At 36.9% G+C, this 18015-nt stretch overlaps 1 protein-coding gene across 2 annotated transcripts; it reads right to left on the bottom strand.

The window, feature by feature from the left end:
• Nucleotides 1-3971: 3971 nt before the first annotated feature.
• Nucleotides 3972-17030, bottom strand: PM20D2 (peptidase M20 domain containing 2). 2 transcript variants are annotated; one of them, XM_033094010.1, is made up of 7 exons: nt 16419-17020; nt 13854-14002; nt 11160-11302; nt 8210-8364; nt 6410-6548; nt 5253-5360; nt 3972-5025 (listed from the first exon to the last, which is right to left on the bottom strand). In XM_033094010.1, the coding sequence occupies exons 1-7, from the start codon at nt 16872-16874 to the stop codon at nt 4871-4873; spliced, it is 1305 nt and encodes a 434-aa protein (XP_032949901.1). In that variant the 5' UTR covers nt 16875-17020; the 3' UTR covers nt 3972-4870. The 2 variants fall into 2 exon arrangements, with proteins under 2 accessions (XP_032949901.1, XP_032949910.1); XM_033094019.1 differs by having other exon boundaries at nt 4850-5025; nt 5242-5360; nt 16419-17030.
• Nucleotides 17031-18015: the final 985 nt, after the last annotated feature.

Genomic DNA, 18015 nt, shown 5'->3' with positions numbered 1-18015 from the left:
GAAAATCACAATGAGATACCACCTCACACCTGTTAGAATGGCTGTTATCAAGAAGACAATAACAAGTGTTGGAGAGGTTGTGGGGGAAAAGGACCCCTCATACACTGCTGGTGGGAATGTAAATTGGTACAGACACAATGGAAAACAGTAGGGAGATTCCTCAAAAAATTAAGAATAGAATTACCATATGACCCAGCAATCCCTCTTCTGGATATCTACCCAAAAACTCTGAAAACATTTATCCATAAAGATGTATGTACCCCTATGTTCATTGCAGTATTATTCACATGGCCAAGACATGTAAACAACCAAAGTGTCCTTCAATAGATGACAGAATAAAGAAGATGTGGTGTATATATACATGTATATGTACAATGGAATATTACTCAGCCATAAAAAAGGTGAAATAATGCCATTTGTGACAACATGGGTGGACCTTGAGATTATCATGCATGCTAAATGAAATAAGTCTGACACAAAAAGTCAAGAACCATATGACTTCACTCATATGTGGGATATAAAACTGAAAGCAACAAAAGAACAGGACAAACAAACAAAAAATCACAGACACAGACAACAGTTTAGTGGTTACCAGAGGTTAAGGGGGGTGGTAGAGTAGTAGAAGAGGGTAAAGGGGGTCAAATATATGGTGATGGAAGAAGAAGGACTCTGGGTGGTGAACATACAATGCAATATATATATGATGTATTATAGAATTGTACACTTGAAACCTATATAATTTTACTAACCAATGTCACCCCAATAAATTTAATAAAATTTTTTTAAAAAATTAAGTCACTTAAGAGAAAACATTTTCAATCTGTAATCAAATTTAAATCATTAATTTGAATTATACATTTCGTCTATTAATTTAACACACATAGCCAAAAATAGATATTTGAGAAAAGGCTTTCAGTTAAGGGTATGAACAATAAAAGATTGCAAAAGGTATGTAATAAAAAGCATTTTCCTTAGAAACATAGACACCTTAAGCAGGTCCACCTGTACTTGTAGTTTAAGTCAGAATTAATTCAATATTTCAAAAATCACTTAATTTTAAACTTTGCTCTAAGTCAGCTTGGCCTTTTTTTCCAACTCAGTTAGGTTTACCAAAACAGATTAAGCAAATTGAAAAGACACTGGCTTCAAAAATATATATAATCTAGTGGGGGAATAACATAACATCTATATCAATCACAGAATTTAAATGATAATAATAGTGTCGTCACTTAGCCTAATTCTGGGAGAAAAACTGAGTCGCCCCCTTCCTCAAGAATAAGATACAAAACTACAAACGTTAAAAAGTTCTATTCATTTGTCAACCCTAAAAATAAGCATTCACCTCTTAAGTATAAAGAGCTAAATATAACCCTTCTAAAAGTGACGCTGTTCATCTATAATCTAATGCTGCCCTCTTTAACTTTCAAAATCTTTGGAAGTTGAATCCAAATTGTGAGGACCGACTAACCAACCAACAATGATAATTTAAGACAAGTATAAACATTCATGAAAATTTAGCACACTTAGAAAACATGCCACTGCAATATGAGTTCCAAAAAGGAAAAACGATCACTATAAAGGAAGCGCTCTCCTAAATTCAAACGGCATAATGAAGATGAGCTACAGTTGCTTGCTCTGGACGTGAGAATTTGACTCCTGCGTTTATTTATTAGGTTGGTGCAAAAATAACTGTGGTTTCTGCAATTGTTTTTAAACTTTTAAACCACAATTACTTTTGCACCAAGCTAATATGTATTTATTTACAGTTTATAGTGTAACATGGCTCAATTAATTCACTGGTATATAAAAGTAAAAGGGTATTTTAAAATCTGAACTATATTAAAAAACTGTTAAAATAACGTGAAACATCAAGGTAAGATCTGAAAAAACCTCAGACTTCTAGATAGACTCTAGAAGTATCAGTTCTCAACCCTTTTCCTGGCGTGAGAAACCAATGACATACTCCAATGGGTAAACCCTTATTTTGACCAAATATTTCAAAAATGGATGAAGAAATAGTACAGAAACTCCACATCTTAGTGGTGCATCAGTATTAGTCCTCACTATGGGCTGTGGGACTGCATCGGTGCAGATCGCACCTGCGCCCCGCATGCCAGCGGCAACTGCACGACTTGTTCCCCCACACAAGAATACTTATCACATGCAAGTGAAGCCACAGAATGCTAATACTCAATTTTTTTGCTAATTTGTTTTTAAAAAGGAAGTTAATCACACAAAAAAATACAAACACTTTGTATGAGTAACAATTAACTTGTGACAGACACTTTCCCAAAGACGGGAGAATATTAGTGTGTTGGGATACCAGTTAACAATCACTAGAATGTTCTAGAATGTTATCAAGGCTTCAGAAAATAAAATCACATTCCTGAGTGCAGGAGTTTAACACTTATAGTTGAGCAACTTATAAAATGGGTAATTAGGAAACTAATTGTTTATAGAAACCAGAGGTCTCGGACATTCCCAGTTCTCAGCCTTTGCCTTTGTTGATCCCTCCCCTGTATATAAACTGCATACCAATCACAACTATCTGAGATTGTAAATAATCAGACAAAGGGTGACATGGAGGATCAAACTCTAAAAGCTGATATGAAAAGTTATGATTGGCTTGGATAGGGGAAAGTCTTAAGGCAGCAGGGTAGCTGCACTCCCAAGTGAACCAAAGGTTAAAAGATAACAAACGTCCAGAACTTCCAATGAGGACACACTGCTGATGCATTATAATGGTGAGGTCTGAGCACTGCCATCTAAATCCCTGTTCTCACTGTTTTCAATTTAGAGGCCTGAAGTTTTATCCTAGGAGAATATCTGATTATATAATGTACATCAAAGAGAAACAGGTTTTATTTTATTGTTATACACGACAGGAGCTGGCAAACTTTTTTGTGATGGACCAGATGATAAATATTTTAGGTATTGCAAATTACATCATCTGGTGTCTGTTGCTTTTTTCCCCCCTACAACCACGCAAAAGCGTAAAAATAATTTTTAGCGCGCTAGCCATATAAAACCATACTGCTTGCCAAATTGGGCTGTAGTTTGGGAGACCTCCATATAGAAGATAAGCAATTCTCAAGTACTAACTCTCCCCCAAACTATCAGGAATTAGAGTTTCAAAGGACTGTAAGTATAAATGATTTAATCTAACTTTCCAAATGGAGAGCTAAAGGCTCAGAGAGGCCTAAGTGACTTGCTTACAGCAAAGGCCAAATATTCACTTTTCTCTCTTTCTCCTTCCATTTTGGAATGTTTACCCTCCAATTTGAGGATTCCCTTTAAGATAAAGTATACTGAATGTTTACTACATTCACAGCTTAAAACATTTTTTTACCAAATACTTTCTTCACATTCTTTTATCTGTTCAAGAAATTCACACTAAAATATGAAACAGGAAAAACTTATAATGTGTTTAACATTGGGCTAGCACGGAGTTTAAGGAGGATAGAATACTATCCCTAAACTCAGTAAACTACAATATTGTCCAGCCAGGCTGGCTTCTGAAGAGAAGCCTGACTAGGGCTGCTAGGAAGATGGGACCAGTTATATGACGTTCATTCAAGATAAGTAGATATCACTCTTCTTTTTTTTTTTTATATAAATTTTTTTTTTATTTTTTATTTTATTGGGGAACAGTGTGTACTTCCAGGACTTTTTTCCAAGTCAAGCTGTTGTCCTTTCAGTCTTAGTTGTGGAGGGTGCTATTCAGCTTCAAGTTGTCCTTTCAGTCTTAGTTGTGGAGGGCGCAGCTCAGCTCTAGGTCCAGTTGCCGTTGCTAGTTGCAGGGGGCAGAGCCCACCATCCCTTGCGGGACTCGAGGAGTTGAACCGGCAACCTTGTGGTTGAGAGCGCACTGGCCCATGTGGGAATTGAACTGGCAGCCTTCGGAGTTAGGAGTGCGGAGCTCCACCCGCCTGAGCCACCGGGCCGGCCCTATCATTCTTTTTTTTTTTTTTTTTTTTTTTTTAAATTTTATTATTTTTTAAATTTATTGGGGTGACAATTGTTAGTAAAATTACATAGATTTCAGGTGTGCAATTCTGTATCACATCATCCATAAATTACACTGGATATCACTCTTCTTTCATTAAGTCCTTTTAGAACACACTGGGCTATCAAGTAAACACCTTACAGGAAGAGTCCTATCCTATCCATTTATAATTTTTCCTATTACAGTAACATGGAATTAGGAATAACATTTTAATGCCACTTCTCAGTTAATTATATATATATATATATAAAGAACATTTTCATTTTCCTTCAAATGGTAAAACTAAAGCTTATTCTTTGTACCTGAGTTTCTGTTTGTTTCCCACAGCATGTCTGATTAAACACCTGAGTTTATTATCAATGAAGAGATTCTCTAAACCAAAACAAATATAGTGAGATATCACAATGAACTTTCCCTAAATTTAGAACTTGAATTTTAAAACTACTTTATAAAACAATTTTACTACCATATACAAAAAAAAAAAAACCCACAAAACTTTCATGCATCAATTCTGAATATAATGTGTGAAATCTCTTGGATCTTTTAAAATACACTTATACAACATATACAATAATTTATAAAATATTATCACTGATAAACCATAGAGCATCCAGGTTATTTAAGAAATGCCACCACATACCAGCTCCTGAAAGATCACAATTCCATCAAGTATAGATTTGTGAACATTTTAATTTTAGATTTTGGTAATGTGTTTTCTCCACAATGTCCTCACTTTTCGGGTAAGAGGAATTTGACTCCTTTAAGATTGAAAAATAAGCATGCCCACCTCCTTCATCAAAAAGATTAAGAAAAAAAATCATCACATCTTCTTAATGATCCATAAGTGGCTTTTAAATCTTCCTTTTATTCTACTCTATTTAAAAACTCTTCTTCTTGAAGTTTCAACTTAAAGTCCTCTCTGATTCTTTCCAGCAACTCTGGTTTAAAAATAACATCCAACGCTGTCATTGCCAGAGCTTTGGCTGTACGCAAAGTGTAGAACTGAGCTTCTTGTGATCCTAAAAGTTGAAGAAAAATAAAGATACCTCCATATTTATTATAAATTAACATATTAGTTTCCAGTTTAGCTCTCAATATCTAAATTGCCTCCCCACTGCCCGCCACAATACAGTGTGTTCTGAGGTGACATTAGGCAATGTAATAATAATAGGCTAAACTTAAACAGTTGGAATCGCAGACACTACTACAAACAGAGCAGATGCCAAAACACTCACTTCTAACATACCTGCAGCTTCAGTATATTGTTCTGTATGATTCAAGGCATCAGATCCAATGTAAAAATATGGATGAATCCCAGGAACCACAAAACTAACATTTCCAAAATCAGTAGACCCTTGGAAAGGTAAAACAAGCCATGAATTTCTAATTGCTAGTTCAATGGATACTAGACCACACTGATACTATTCAGTCCCCTTGCACCTGTCATGATTTACTGCTCCTCCTCTTCTAGAAATTCTCTACTCCTTTGGCTTCCATGACTCTACTCTCTCCTGACCGTCTGGCTTCCTCTCTGACTGCTGTCTCCTTCTCTCCATCGCTTCCTTTGCTTGTCTCCTTCCTAAGTGCTGGTGATCCCTAGGGTTCATCTTTGTGCTGCTTCTTCTCCCTGTGTACTTGGGCAAATTCATCAACTGCTATGTTTTCAATTACCTTTCCAATATTGATAACTCCTAAATTTCCAACATAGACATCTTTTGGGGTTTAGAGTCAACGAGCTACTGGACAGCTCCCTGTAGAAATCCTATAAGCAACTCACATTTAACATACTAATCGTTTATGCCAACCCACCACACCCCAACCTGCTCGTTCTCTTGAACTCCTTATCTTAATGAGTGCCATCAACACCCCTTTTTAATCACCAAGTCTTTCTGAGTTTACTTCATCAACATCTATTATTTTATTTTAGGAGATACATCTCTAACATGCAAACATATTAGTAATGCTTTCAAAAGGAAAACATCTAAAATACCCCCAATACACTTATGGTTATTTAAATTCTAATAGCTGTTACGCCTCAGAAATTGAAAATGAGCTCATGTAACTAAGTACTCAGTAGCCTGCATGTTGGTAACTGAGAATGAATTAAAATTCGATTTGCCCTTAAGTAGCGTATTTAAAACTTAGCACTAAGCAAAGTTAAACACTAGAAATATTTAGACTATAAAGTATGTTGGCTATTTCTAAAAGGAAATCTGCTCATTTGACACTCTACATTTACTGAAAAGTTTACTAGTTTCTTTCCCCTAACCACTATGTTTGTGAAAATTATCATTAAAAACATCAGCATACCTCCCTATCTTCAAAGCTGTTAAACAAAACCATTTAATCAAAGATTGTATATCCCATCCTCAAATAACAAAATATATGAAAGAACTTAATTACCTGAAGAGCCATTCAAAACTGCATCATCTTCTGAAATGAATTCTATTCCTAGCTTTTCCCCGTTTTCAACATAAGCTTTCCATAGGCTCTTATTGGGAAGGACATTGTAATAATCATGTGCTCCACCTTTAATTTCTACCTAATAAAAAAATTAAAAAAGAAAATTTGGAAATAAAAAACTCAAGTTCACTATCTAAATTTCTAACTAGCAATGCTTTTCTTTTTTAAAGAAAGGTTTAAAAGAGGTCACTTTTCCTTCTGGATATAAACACTCTCAAATCTCTTACATTAAAAAATATATATATTTTCTATAGCTATAGTTCCTAGGACCCTACCTTCTTTCTTATACATGCATCAAAACATGATGTCACCAGGCTCTACTAGCCAGTGGGTCTCAACTTCAGTCACCTAAGTAGGGTGTAGAAGGGAGCCAGGAATCTCCATTTTAACCAGCACCAAGTAATTCTGATGCAGGTGGTCCAAAGTGTTCCATCTTGAGGAACACTGCTCTAGGCTGTGGCCTCTAAAAGAAAGAAATTAATCTTTACTAATATTCAATATACAAACCGACACTGACACCAAGAGAAAGATAGAAGATTCACAATTTATAGATTTAGTTTTGATTAAATCGGAATGAGTACTACACCCTCACACTAAAGGGAATACCTATAACATTAGCAAAAGCCAATTATAAAATGGCAGAGATGACATTTCCTCTATTCTTAGCAACATCTAAGTTAGAAACAATGACACCTTAATCAGATATTACAAGTCATCCAAAATATAAAAAGTTATTAAAAGATGCTTTAAAATACAGATTTAAATCCAATAACAATGAACCTTATCCTAAGGGAATATTATATTATAGCTCATGACAATAGTTCATATATTTAATTTATAATATTTAAAATACTTATAATTATAAATAAACAAGGGATAAATGCTTGAATTTTAAGTCTTTGGACATATCCTGTCTGATAATTACCATTACTATCTGAATAAATCATACATCTCTAGTCTAATGAGGGTAGAAAAAAGATAAGGTACTATGTATGAGGGTTAGACCCTAACTCTTCAGAAACACTGTTTCATTTAATTCTTACAAGAACCCTAAGATAGATTATATTATTATTCCATTTTTAGAGAGAAAAATGGAGGCCCAGAGATATGAAATAACCTTTCCAAAAGTTACAGAATCAGTGAGGCTGAGGGGCCAGATCCAGATCTCATCTCCCCAATTAGACTCCAGGCTCCCCCAGGGCAAGATTTCTGTATCCTGTAACTTCTCACCCCACTGTATGCCCCACATGATTGGCCACAAATGTCATTGACTTTATGCTTCAAATGAACAAAACCTCTTGACTAACTTCTGTGTCTATTTAAAGTTCACTCCAGCAAGCCATAAGTATTTATAGCACTACTACGCATAGCTGTAACTTCTCCAATAATAGCTTTTGCTGATTTTGCCATAAAGGTCCCTTTATAGAAACCATACAGAGTAATTCTAAAAGCATAACTACTGGTAAGGAAGGATATAACTTGCAAAAAGGCAGGAATTCTAGCTCAGCGGTATCAGTTATTCTAATTACTGCGTAATAAGACAACTGTAATCTTCCTTATCCAGACACTGAGTAAAATAAATAAGAATTAAAGACTTTCACATCAACTATTCAGTCAACTGATTTTACATATTCAAGACATCACCATATGAAAAAGAAGCAAGTAAGGTTCTAACCTAAGTTAATATAAGCAACTCCAGCCCTCTGACTATAACTTAGATTAACTCTTAAACGTTCTTACTGTGCACCCAGTAGCCAAAGCTGCAGCTCTGAAGCAATCTTCTGCCTTTTTGGTCAAAACTGGAAGTTCTCTCATTGAAGGTGCACGGAAGTAATAGATTAACTCAGAATAAGAAGGAATGATATTGGGTTTTACACCACCATTTTTTATTATACCTATAAAAAGAATCAAATTACTGGAATTGAGCTTGGAGATCATTTCTTTAAGCTTAAATATACCAATAAAGTTTTTCAACCAATACGTACATAAAGAAAAATAAATTTATTTGCTTCACAAATATACCAATCAAAGATTTTGATGTGTTGTACAACAAAAGCTTCTATACATAGGGTGATACTTTCTGACTAATAGGAAAAGAAATAATTATTTATATGTGCTTTATTCTAAGGAATTTATATAACAAGAAATTATGATTCCTGACTACAAAAAAGTGTTAGAAATTTTTATAACTATATTAAGCCTTCTGGAAAGTAATTTTATTTCAGTAGGCTTTATTACAATTGTACATATTGACAAACTTTTGACATAAGAAAAAAACCCAATGATATGAAGTTCTGTAATTACCCTCATACCTCGAGAATTCCATGAATATTTTATTTATTTTTATTTATTGTTTTGTTGTTGTTGTTGTTGTTTTTGTTTTTTACCATGGCTTTGGCAACAAGGTGTTTAGAAAATGTGTTTGGGGAAAAAATATATATATATATATCTTGATAAAACCAGATCAGGGGGCCTTTGACTGCTGGTGCTTGCCAGCTCCCAGCTTGGATGGGCTGAAGGCTAGGTTTCAAATCAAGACCAGAGGCCTTTTCCTTGCAGCTGAATGGGCTTCTTCAGACCTCCTACCCAAACCTGGAGATTACTCCAGGTCTGTGACTCATCCTGTTGACAATGACTTCATGTCACTTCATGTCCCAATGCTTAATTAACTTGGCACAAATGGGGAAAAAGCCCTTTGGGAAAGCCCATGGAGTGGGGGTGACTTTCTCTCTGCCACACTCATCAGAGAGCATGAGTTGAATCAAGGAAACCAAGTAGGTTATTCCTTTGTCTCCAAACACCAGGGGGCTTGCCCACTGGAACCTTTGGTGAGCTCCAGGCCACACCAATACAATGAGAAAGGGGACAATATCATTTGCAAGTTTCACCTCACTGGGTACAGGGGCTCTTTGCCCTGATGAGAAATGCCCCCACTCCCACCCCACAGGACTGAGTCACTAATGGAAAGGAGCTCTCCCATTCCCCGCCTCCTGAGGAAAAAAGTTGTTGTATTTTTTTTTAAGAGGTTTTGCTGAGAATTTCCCTGAAAAGCATGCCAACAGTTTGGTTTCCCATCCTCCTGGCCAAAAAGAGAGCAACCTTTTAACGAAACTGTTCGTTTGTTTTTAAAGGCAAGAAAATTTAAGCCAGAGCAGACACAAAAAAATGAATTATTTGGGGAACTCTAAATCCAGTTGCAGCCTAAGAAGCAAGCTAAAACTCCATTTTTGAGGTTTGTGTGGGTTTTTTTTTTTTGAGTTGAGACCTATTCCTGAGCATTTATAATAAATACTAATTTCCAGGCCTCGTGCTAACCTAGAGTGAAAAAGAACAGAAACTCCCCCAAGTGAGCTCAGGAAAGCTCTTGGGACAGGATTCACAGAGACACTAAAGTTCCTCAAAATATGGATCCCAGCTATGCCACTCGGACAGCAAAACTGCACACAGCAAAACCTTAAAAACACCCTGAAACTGAAAGAGAAATTAAGTCCTGAGGCAAGGGGCAAAAGTGACTTTTTAAAACTTGTGTCCTCATTTACTTATTCACATTTAGTTTTAGATGCACAGGGAAATGTGTCTTCTCCAATGTCAAGAAGTGGCCTTTCCCAAGAATTGGGCTACTGAGCTAAAATGGCTGCCACTGGGAAAACAAAAAGCAAAAAACTCTGCTTTCCAGTTCAGCTGAAGGTGACTTTTGAAAAGTGCAGTTGTTCTCAGCAGCCACTCAATAGTCCCTCATTAATTCATTATTTTGGGGAAGGGGACACATACCCAAAGAAATGCCAAAAAGGGAAGAGAAAGAGAAAGAAAGTGAAGTTCTTCTGTTTTTTCTCCATAAATGTTTTAAATGGCACTTGGCTCTCTGAAAATAATTTTCATGCCAACAAGAAACCAATGCAGGTCAAAGATCACTAAAAACTATTAACTGTCAAAACAAATGCATTTATTTGGAACTACACACAGAAGGAAGACTTATCCATTCAGTTATAACTAAAATAGGTATGCAAAATCTAATTTTATATGACCTGACTTAAAAAATATATATATTTTTTACATATTCCTGCTTATTCCTTTTAAAGAAACTAAGGTAGGGAATTGGTAAAAGTATAATTACAAACTGATTTCAGGCTACAGCAAAATCATGTAAAGAATGGGTATTAAAGTATAATAAGTTCACAAAGCATAAGGAAATAAACTAAAAAATAAATTTGTACCTTCAAGACAGTTCTTTATTACTGTAGTTATATTAAGGAGATACAGGTAATTTTAAAAGATGTTACTCAGGATTAACATCACTTGAATAAATAAAACCAGTAAACATAACTTTTTTTAAATTGAGGAAATGACAAAATTTCTTTATCATTAAGGGACAGTTAGGATACTGGAAAATCAAGTTCGAACTTTCAAATGACCAGAGAAAGAACACAGATCCTTACACAAACCATCATCTCTAATACTCAAAATGACCATGCCATTTATGTATAAATAATCTTAACTGTCTTCCCACATGTAGACTAACGTCCTAGTATCCTGTCACATAACTTATGAAAATGTTTACAAACTTTGGAACATTCATATGAAGTACACAAAATGTTTCCTTTTTTTTTTAAATGATCAAATTATTAAGTAATTATATTGCATTGAACTACATTAAGCACTGTCTATCACACAAAGTATTTGACACTCATACCATGAGCTCTCCAGGTTGGTTTCATTTGCTGTCTTAACACGGACAGATTGGTGTAAGCAAGGACAGCAGCGTCTAATGCATTGACTCCCTCCCAGGGATAAGCAGCAGCATGAGATGCTTTTCCATAGTACTTCACAGTCATACTAGGAAATAAAACATCATTTGGAGTTATTTTCTTCAATATCACTAAAGTAATAAAATCCAAGTAATCAGAATTACCCACCTATTAGTCAAAATTAATTCACGGCTAGAATTTTTATTTGCAAATCACTTGTAGCAATAAAAGAAATTTACGTAGTTTAGTTGTAGTTTCTTAATACAGTGATTGACACAAAGAAGGCAGGCCAAAAAAAGAGAAAAAGAGAACTCTGATCAATCAACCTCCTGTACAAATTAAATCTGTACACGATTCAATTCAAACAAATATGCAATACTGTATTAAGTGCTGGAATTACAAAAAAAGATGACTCTTGTCTCCTTTTAAACTTCATTGTGATATTTTTGTACCAAAGGTCTGCAAAAACTCAGATAATTCTGTCTTAACGATAGGGGAAGGAAAAGGAAAGAAAAAGGAGGTGACATTTGAAATGGGTTAGGACAACCTCTAAAACTCAGATTATACACACATTATAAGATACTGTAGTATTAAGTCAGTTGTTCCTGACCAATATTTTATTAATGTTCCAAAATACCTGTATAACTAATACCTTAAAATTTTATAAATTATTGTTATTCTACTATAAATAGTTCCCATACCAGTCTAACTACTCAGATAGAATAAAAAAATAAGGTGTAGAGAAAGAATTGCATATTAAAGAGTTATTTATAAAGATGACTTGCTTAGATAACATTTTTAAGCCAACTGATTAATAGTACCCACATTTAAATTACTAAAAAGCCACTCTAGTCTTTTTTTAAAAACAGGCTAGACTCTGAAGCCCTTAGAATGCTTATGGTATCTCTTTACTGATTCCAAACATTCTGTTAGGAAAACAGTAAAAGCATCCAAATACATTTTTAAGATTTTAGGACACTTGTTATTTCCTATATATATATATATATATATATCTTATTGCCATCACCCTGAAACTGGAATTTTAACAAAACTATGATAAATTTATAAAATGGAAAATGATGTCCTTTATGAAAATGGCCCTAGCACCATTTCTTCAATGGTTCAGACCTACGTACATTTAAAGCGCAATAAACTACAGGAAAAGAATGTTAATGGTTGTTTTGTATCAGCATAGTACTTTAGGCTTAAAAAACGTATTTTAAACAAAATGATATGGAATGATTTTCAAGACATATTGTTTAATTTTAAAAAGCAACAGCCACACCAACAATATATTTAGCAGAATACTTCAGGGTGAAAATCTTCCTTTAAAATTTAATTTATACATGTACTTATTTACACCTATAGATATACCCCCAAAGACCTGGAAGGATACATACCTTTAGAGAAAGGGCTAGATGTGGGAAAGGTAGTCATTAGGGACATAGTGATTTATCTTACTTATTGTTAGAGATCTTTAAGATTAACTAGTGATTTTTTTTAAATTTAATTTTTGTTCTTGTTCTCTTTTCCATCTTAAAAGGGCCAATGAAAAAAATCTAAGCCAGACAGACACTTAGAAAAGGCCTGAGGCCAACTGAGCTGACTTCAAGATCAAGGCCAAGAAAGCTACCCTAAGTGCTAGAAGGATGATGGGTTGGGAAGCCTGCATGCAGCTGCAAGCCGCCTCTAGCCAGAGACAGTGGCAGAGACTTCTAAGAGCAAAGGTTTTCCGGAGGTGTACTAGCGTACACTACCCGTGAAACGGAAGTTGAAAGATTCTTCCTACTATCACAGCACTAATTCTTGGTGATAAGAACAAAGATACCAGGACATTTGTAAGAGTCACCCTCTAAAAACAAGGCCTGCTGGGATGCTGAGAGTTATAAAATAACTAAATATAATCTAGAAGCACTGCTGGGGTGTTCTGCTATCCCTCAAGGAGAACATGTGTTTTTCCTAAAGCAGTTGAGCAGTGGCTTCTTGGGACTGGACCACTAACTGGACCATCAACTATGATGGTTAAAATTTATGGGTTACAAAAAGCACTTCAATGATGCATACTCCTTGGTACCCCCACCCTCAAAAGGAGCTCTTCAACAGAGAAAGATAAATAAAAGGAGTTAGCACCAGACACATCAGAAAAGCACAGATTGGCAAATTCCTTTAAAATCCACAGGTAGTTTCTGTATTCTCACTCAGGAATTTATCCTCTTTGCAAAGAACTCAAATTAAAATAAGTGAACTAGAGACGTGTGTTTTCTTCCCTAGTCTAATAAAGCTGTTTCTCGCAAATCTATTCAGTTGCAAAGTCAGCATATTAAAGGCTACATTATTTTCCAGAAACCAGATTACTCTCAGATAGTTCCAAATAGAATGTAAGTGTCAACATATTCTGTTTGCTATTCTTATGCTTTCAGCCATTATTTTAATAGTCCAATTATGAACACCATATTAAATCTCAATTAGAAGATGCTTACCAAATGTGATTCACTGGAAATCAAGCAAGACATCACATCATTATCTTTCAATTTACTTGTTAAATGTATAAATATGGAGTTTTAGTCTCCAGTTAAGATATAAAAGTATCCTGATAATCTGTTTTCCACTAAGGCATTTATTTCAACTTGATTACTTACTCATGTTCAGCCACATCAGGTAGATAAGCAGCATTCTCTTGGGATGGATGGGCCATAAAGACAACATCAAGATTTTTAAAAGCCCCTGCTTCAATTAAATCAATTTTGCCACCACCATCTTCTTCTGCAGGAGTTCCCAGGACAATTACCTAGAAGGGAATACGTGTATCAGAGCAAAACAACAAAAAAAAAATCCTAGTAGGAAAATGTTAAACAAGTTCCTTTGCATATGTATTCACAATTTACATTAAAGTTCTTAAACTATGGAGAGATGTTTTTGTTCTGACACTTAAACAATGCAGTGGGCATAAATCTATTGTGCTAAATTGATCACGAGTTTTAACTTACATTATTATACCAATTCGGTGTAAAGTATGTACTACTAAAGCTACTACAGGAAATTTCTCCTAATTTTGTAACTCAACTTTTTTTTTGACATTCAATATTATTTTATATTGTTTCAGGTGTGCAGCATAGTGGTTATACATTTACATAATTTATGAAGTGATTCCCCCGATTAGTCTAGTATCTACCTGGCACTATGCATAGTTATTGCCATATTATTGACTATATTCCCTATGCTTTACTTTATATCCCAGTGACTATTTTATAACTACCAATTTGTACTTCACCTTTTTCACCCAGGCCCCCAACCCCCTCCCATGTGGTCTGGTACCATCAGTTTGTTCTCTGTATCTATGTTTCTATTTTGTTTTTTTTTGTTTGTAACTCAACTTTATATAGTGACAAAGACAAAAAAAGATAAATACTATATGCTAAGTTCCTCAAAATTCTTTTAAGACTTATTTCTTAAAACTTCTTCTTGACCAAGCTTTTAGTATATGTATATAATTATTCATAAGCACTTTACTGGTAAGGAACTTTCCAGTTATTTATTAGTTCTCCTCACAACAACCCTGTTGATAGGTACATGATCTGTATCAGCATTTTAGGGAGGGTGGTTTGGAAGCATAGGATGAAGTATCTTGTCCCAGGTCATAAAGCAAGTCTTCAGGCAGAGCTGGGACTAGATGTTCAGGCTTGAACTTACTGAGCTACCTCATTAAAAGGTCTTAACTTATTACTCCTTTATGAAGAACATTAAATAAATCATAAGACCACAGTTAGAAATGGCCAACTATTACACAAACTTACTAATTCGATTCCACCAGTTCAACCAGGCAGATTTATTGGTCACCAAACACCTAATTAAACAAAAGAGAACTTTACAGAATAAACATTTTACTTTGATATTTAAGCTTAACTTCTTCAAACAATTTTTTTAAAGCAAAGAAAAATTATCTATGAACAACAAATATACTTTCAAGATCATGTGTAAGAACACAATACAAGTTGGAAAAAGTCTTGGCTTGCAAGGGGAATCGACATTAATTCCATTTTCACATGGGAAAAATAACCTTGCTAAAAACTCAGCATTACCAATGGAAATTAGAAGTGTGTACAATTCCCAAAGTCTAGCTTTGGTTAGAAGTTATAAAACACCCAAACTCTTAAATTAAGCTGCTTTATACTCTTAACCCTTGACCTATTAAATCTGATGACTTCTCAAATTAAATCTTGCTGACTTCTCTGAACTTTTCATAAACCTGGTTAAAGCTAAATCTTCTCCAGTGTTTCATGCATTGGCAAAGGACTCCTGCCCCCTACCCCCAACAAAATAAAAACCTAACCAGATGCAAAAACAAGCCCCAGAGGCAGAAAAGAGAAGGCAGGTAAAGAGAAAAAGCCACATAAGATGGAACTGTTAGGATGAAAAGAGAAAGGTTACTGACACTGGAAAAAAATTGGCTAAAGAATACAACAAAACAGTCTTCCCCCTAACCTGAATGATGATGATTGAATCTTAGCTCACAGAATGAAGAATATACCATCTGGAAAAACAGAGTAACACACGATTAAACTTGTCCCAAGAAACTTAAACGACATTTCCCCATTTAAAGAATTGAGATATTTCTTAAAATCACGAAATAAACATTAAGACTCAAGGATCAATTCATCTGTGTAGTAAATGTTCATTCACTTCCCCATTTTTTGTATACTTCTAGAACTTTGGTAGTTCTAACGATTGAAAATTTCCTATCCAAATATCAATGATTCGAGTCACAACAGCACCAATGACTGCCAAAGATTTCTGGACGGTGCCTAATGAAGAGAGGCTGTAGGTTTCCCTACATCACACCTCCTCCAGAGATTGCACAACCAACCTCTCCAGCAGACTGCGGTCGCCTGTTACCAAAAATAAGCCATAACGAAAACCAGGTTTGGTTCTAAATTCTTTCCAAAGGGAGAGTCCACTCAATTGTTTACAACTACATAAGAGGAAACAAAAATCTGCAAAATGTCGCTAGGTCCTTAACTCATGGATTTTTATCCAGGGGTTCTGACTTCTGGCAAAGGCCAGGCTGGGACGTCTAGTGCCGTCCCTTACACCTGCCCCGGGGCAGGAGGGGACAGGTGCGCACGGAACGAGCCGGGTCCTGCCATTCCCGGGTCGGTACCGGCCCGGGCAGGTGATGGGAGTCCCGCGCCCCGTCCCCATCTCACCTTTACGGGCGGAGGAGGCCCGGGGAGGCCCTCCAGAGCCCCCTTCACGCCCAGCGCCGCCGCCGCCCCGACCTCGGCGATAAGGTTGTGGCCGCAGGCGTGCCCGATGCCCGGCAGCGCGTCGTACTCGCAGAGGAAGCCCAGGTGCAGCGGGCGCGGCGCCGGCGGGGCCGCAGGCGGCTCCCACTCCGCACGGAAGGCCGTGGGCAGCTGGTAGTGCGGCTGCACCGTCCAAGAGGCGGCCGGTGGCTCGTCCTCGAAGAAGCGGGTCAGCACGCCATGGGCATGGTGCTCCTGGTAGGCCAGCTCGGGCTCGCTCCAGATGGCGCGGCTCAGGGTCCCCAGGCGCTCGGCCGCCTCGTCGATGCGCTCCGCGGCGCGCAGCTTCAGCAGCTCCAGCTCCGAGACGCCGTCGCAGGCGCCCCGCACCACAGGCTGCTCCTCTCCGGGTCTCATCGCGCCCAGAGCTGGTGACCGCTCAGCACTCCGCTCCAACGCCACCTTGGTCGCTCGCTCCTATCGCACCCCGCGCCTGCGCACGCGCTCAGTGTCCTTAAGAGCTAGTGCGGTGTGCGCAGGTCGGCTCCACATCTCTCGGAGACCAGTCCCCAGGCCCCGGGACCCCGCCTCCAGCGCCTCTCCGGAAACGAGGTCCGCCCTTTCTTGCAGCCCACAGAGGCGGAGGGCGCTGGGAAGAACAAGGGGTTCGGGGACTCGCCATCTCCCTCCTCCTTAGTTGTCCTTACCACTGAATTAAGCTCTAAAGCTATCCTTACTTTCCCGTTGTTGCGTAGTTCCCACAGCAGCGGAATAAGAACGGTTTTATTGGTTAAGATCCATCAGAGATAGACCACGTGGAACAGAGACCCCCTGAAAAATGCCACTCTCCTTTTCAGAACAGTAATTAATTATACAAGGTTTTTATATAAAACTAGGTGTCAATATAAATGCTATACAAAGAACACTGGTCTATAAACTCTATATATATACTTATTTGTCGGTACTGCTCTCACTTTCTTCTCCTTGAGGTTGCTGTACTATTTAAAAGCTGCAACTACTCTATAAAGCTGTTTTCTCATTAGAATCAAAACTTACTAGTGTCTAGAACAGCACCTGGAATATAGTAAGCACAGGATACGTATTAGCTAGTGCAATCTATTTGAGAAGAGTCGAACTAGAATTTTAAATGAGGGTTTTTTTTTTTTTAAAGCCGAAACCACAGAGTTAATAAAAAGATTTATGGTCATAGTTATTCATACTGTTTTGTTGACTTGGATGTTTGTTTTGAATAGTAATCACTTTGAAAGAACATATGACTAGTATCATTTATATAACTTTGTAAGTAACATGATATGTGCAGCTGGTGTTCACATAACTGCGTTTTAAGTTACCCAAAGAAGAAATTCAAGATGCAATTCTCGTTTTTCTGCAGAGTGAAGGGCAAAGTCTGAAAAACTGTCGTTGATGCCATGCCTATTAATAGCACTGTAGAAATTTATATTCAAGGTGTTCCACATTGTGGAGGAGAGACTTTTCCATCACATCACTGCTGTCTGACCCATGAACTGGACACCACCAGAACCGAGATTGCTACCAC

This window comes from Rhinolophus ferrumequinum, chromosome 3 (genome assembly GCF_004115265.2).
Source record: "Rhinolophus ferrumequinum isolate MPI-CBG mRhiFer1 chromosome 3, mRhiFer1_v1.p, whole genome shotgun sequence".
NCBI lineage: Eukaryota > Metazoa > Chordata > Mammalia > Chiroptera > Rhinolophidae > Rhinolophus > Rhinolophus ferrumequinum.
The sequence above is the reverse complement of the archived record's forward strand: the minus strand, read 5'-3'. Positions and strand labels throughout refer to the sequence as shown.

Bases quoted from the DNA above. Each gene is read 5' to 3' on its own strand.
- PM20D2 (XM_033094010.1), bottom strand. From the start codon at position 16,874: ATGAGACCCGGAGAGGAGCAGCCTGTGGTGCGGGGCGCCTGCGACGGC. The intron at 14,003-16,418 runs GTGAGATGGGGA...ATTCCCTTCTAG, and splicing joins GGCCTCCTCCGCCCGTAAAG to GTAATTGTCCTGGGAACTCC. The intron at 11,303-13,853 runs GTAAGTAATCAA...TTTATTTCCTAG, and splicing joins CCTGATGTGGCTGAACATGA to TATGACTGTGAAGTACTATG.